A 3,588-nucleotide genomic window follows, 5' to 3' on the forward strand; every position below is an offset into this window, starting at 1 on the left:
TTTTTTTTTAATGAAACAGAGAATTATGTTGATTTTCAAATGAAATGAATTATATATGAAAGAGGGTTGCTGATGTGAAATTCAAAAGGTCCAAAGTTACTTGCAGTATATGTTGTCAAGTTGGCCACAACATGAAGCATGTTCAAATTATCCTGTGCAAAATTAATGACTGTTTATTTGTTTAGACTATATATAATTTTTATTTTATTTTGTCGTTTAGATTAATGTTTTGTTTTGATATGAAACATAATTGGTTTGAAGTGCATTATAAACTTAGTGTTTAATATACCGTTCATTCTTTCTACACTGTTCATTCATTAATCATACAGATTGCATACTGTTAAAAATAAATTCTAGCTTAATACATAAGATAGTGTATATATTAGTGATAATTATAAAAGGTAATTATGGTATCCTGAGTATTTAATTTAATGTATGTTTACATGAATATTAACTTGGTTTTCAACTGGTGTCCTACTATAAATAAATTTAAAACAAATTGCAGTTAGTGTTTCATTCCCACACTAACTTCAGTTAGTGTCATACACATATTAATTAAAATTTCATACACGTTTTATCCAAACAACATGTATAAAAATTGATAAATTCATATAATCACACAATTTATACCATTTGTATATCAATATTATATCACAATTCATACAATATCCAACAATAAAATATTAAACTCATAGGCATACACATATTAATCAGATTTCATACACGTTTCATCCAAAAACATGTTTAGAATATAAAGTAAGCATAATGTGATTTTTTTTAGAAAAAATCAGTAGTTTGACAAATCATACCATTTTCATACCAATTTAATAATTTATACCATAAACACAGTTAATAGACAATCACACCAATATTAAAACGCAATTCATACCATTTGTATAGCATTATTATATCACAATTCATAAAATTTTCAAAATCAAAACATTAAAGCGTAGTCATGCACATATTAATCAGATTTCATCCAATAAATGTACAGTTTAGAAACACACTGATATTTTCAAAATAGTATCTTGAAATTGTAATAGGCAATCAGTAATTCATATGAAAACGGTATCTGCTTGAAAGAAAACATATGATATTATATATCATCAAATACTTAAACACAAAAAAATTGTCCAAAAGTAAAAAAAAAATAACTTTTTGTTGTTCTTCTTGTTGAAGATGCTCCAACTTCTACATTTGTTTTTTTTTCTTTTTTTCTTTTTGATTTCAGTAACAAGATCAAAATCGGAATCAGAAAGGGTTTCAACAATTTTCCCCTTCCTCTTCTTCCCCTTTTGATTTGCAGGGGTGACCTTTTTTTTCTTCATTTTTTCTCTCTTTGTCGCTCCTTCAACTTAGATGAACCATCCGTCGCCGGATTTTCAATAATTTTAGGCAGAGGAGGGGGGGGGAGGGGGGGGGTTGAGTTAATATATTAAAATTTGAAACATGAACATCATCATTAGATGTTCTTTCACCCAATCTGGGACTCTTTCGAGGCGTTTCAATGGGGTTCTTAGACATAATTTTGTTGGGAAAAAAAATTGAACGAAAGATTGAATGTTGGTGTAGTTGGCTGGTGAGAAAAATGGGAGAGAAGAAGGTGAAAGTGGGGTGATAGCGTGTATAGTTGGAGAGGTATGGGAGAAGGGTGGTGGGATTGACTAATGGGAGGCTATGACTATAACATTAAATAAGGAAGTGTAATCAATGTAATATTCCTATAATTGTGTAAGAGATAATTATGGGGTATTCTTTATTTAAATAATTTAATAATAATATAAAATTATAAAAAATTACTTATTTAATAAAGTAAAATTTAATTAATTTATAAATAATTAGTGATATGTTATAACCCGTAATTAAACTGTTATAAGCAAGAATTTTTTAAAAATAGATTTAAAACCTGTAACATTGACTCTTAAATGTGTATATGAGGTGATTTTTCCTAATTTTGTGTTTAAACCCCCTCTTGAACAAGAAGTTGTAGAGTAGTAGTAGATCTCCTTTTAAATTGGCCCTCACGTCCAGGGTTTGAATCCCATTGTGGTCATTTTATTTTTTTACCCTCTCTTCATTTAGTTTCAGGACCAATCTTTCACGTTTTTTTTTTAAAAAAAAAAAAAATTTAAACCCAAAAAAATTCAAACGTGCTTATTCACACGTTTATATTTTTATTTTTCGAACCCCCTGAATAAAAATTCTGTATCCACCACTGGATAAGACCCTCGCAAAGGATTCACACTTCACATCCTCATTACTATTAAGCCAAATATATAACAAGTTGGTTTCTTTCACGAAAGAAGCGCTAATGTAGCAATTAACTTATTTTGATGGAGCCTGTGGTGCATAATAAACTCGATACAATTACAGTCCAAGGAGCTACCTACCCCTCAATGTTTGTGCCATTGAATGGCGAAACATGCCTGTCCAGCTTCCAATCACTGGGACAGGAAATGTAGACCCTAAAGTCTAAACTACATAATCTTAACTTCGAAAAAAATGAATTTTGCATGCATTAATACCTAAGAGGTGAGATGAACAAAATTTCAACATATCATGACAATTAAAACTACTTGTTATCTTTGTGGTGCTAGTTAATTCCCCTGGTAGGTTGGCTCAATCCCTTCAGCAGTTAATTTTATTCGTTGGTGATGCTCCGCGACCTTGTAATCTACAATTTCCTTGAACAGTTGAGAATCAAGAACGCAGTCTGGGCTCCCATATACAGTTGCTTGAACACTTGCCACAAGTTTTGCAATCTCACGCCCAGAGAATCCTTCTGTCTTCTTAGCAGCCTCTCTAATCACATCATCAGACAAATCTTTTATAGTTATCCTTTGCGGGCTCTTCTTGAAGAGATGCCCCCACTTAGAATTGCTGTCACTGTCATCTTCACCAGCAAGGTACTTGTTCAAATAGAGCTTCAGCAATTGGAAACGTTCATCCTCTTGAGGGAGAGGGAATTCAATAACTTCATCTATACGGTCAGTGACAGCACTGTCAAGATCTCCAGGCCTGTTGGTTGCGAGGACAAGAACTACGTCTCGTGACTGGTCCCCTGTTCGAAAGAGTAAAGCATTCAAAGCGCTTCGCTGAGCTTCACTCATGTATGTACTATTCCGCCTGCGATCAAAGAAGAGCACAATCCTTTAAAATTATATTTCTAGTAGTTGGTTCTATATTAAGAAAAGTAACTCAACAATGGTAACATATCATTATATCATTAACCAGTTAATAAGTAGCATTCTAAAAGGAAGCAGCTGCACTAAAATTTTACTTACTCGCACAAAAATGCATCAGCCTCATCAATGAAAAGTAGTAAGCCTTTCTTTGATTTTTTGGCCCAATCGAATATCTCATGAATTTTGGTGACAGCCTGTGCACCCAGGGGTGCAACATCTCCTCCAGTCATCATGGCATAGTCCAAACCCTGTAATATTCAGACAATTTTTTTAGCTACGGACTTATTTTAGGAATCAAAAGAAGAAAAAACTGCAAAGGTTATTTCCTTCCTTTTGTTCCCTAACTTCAAAAAATGCAAGAGTCGGGGGTCGGGAGGGGGGGGGGGGGGTTTCTCCCTTCTAA

At 32.9% G+C, this 3,588-nt stretch overlaps 1 protein-coding gene across 1 annotated transcript in view; it reads right to left on the reverse strand.

The window, feature by feature from the left end:
* Positions 1 to 2,275: 2,275 nt before the first annotated feature.
* LOC102578202 (ATPase family AAA domain-containing protein 3C) overlaps positions 2,276 to 3,588 on the reverse strand; it is an 8,332-nt gene continuing 7,019 nt past the window's right edge. The window contains exons 8-9 of the mRNA XM_015308615.1: positions 3,285 to 3,433; positions 2,276 to 3,126 (exon numbers count right to left, since the gene is read on the reverse strand). Coding sequence (XP_015164101.1) covers positions 2,598 to 3,126; positions 3,285 to 3,433 — 678 coding nt within the window. The 3' untranslated portion in view covers positions 2,276 to 2,597. The remainder of the gene's footprint in view (positions 3,127 to 3,284; positions 3,434 to 3,588) is intronic.

The sequence above is a fragment of the Solanum tuberosum genome, unplaced genomic scaffold, assembly GCF_000226075.1.
Source record: "Solanum tuberosum cultivar DM 1-3 516 R44 unplaced genomic scaffold, SolTub_3.0 scf00085, whole genome shotgun sequence".
Classification (NCBI taxonomy): Eukaryota; Viridiplantae; Streptophyta; class Magnoliopsida; order Solanales; family Solanaceae; genus Solanum; species Solanum tuberosum.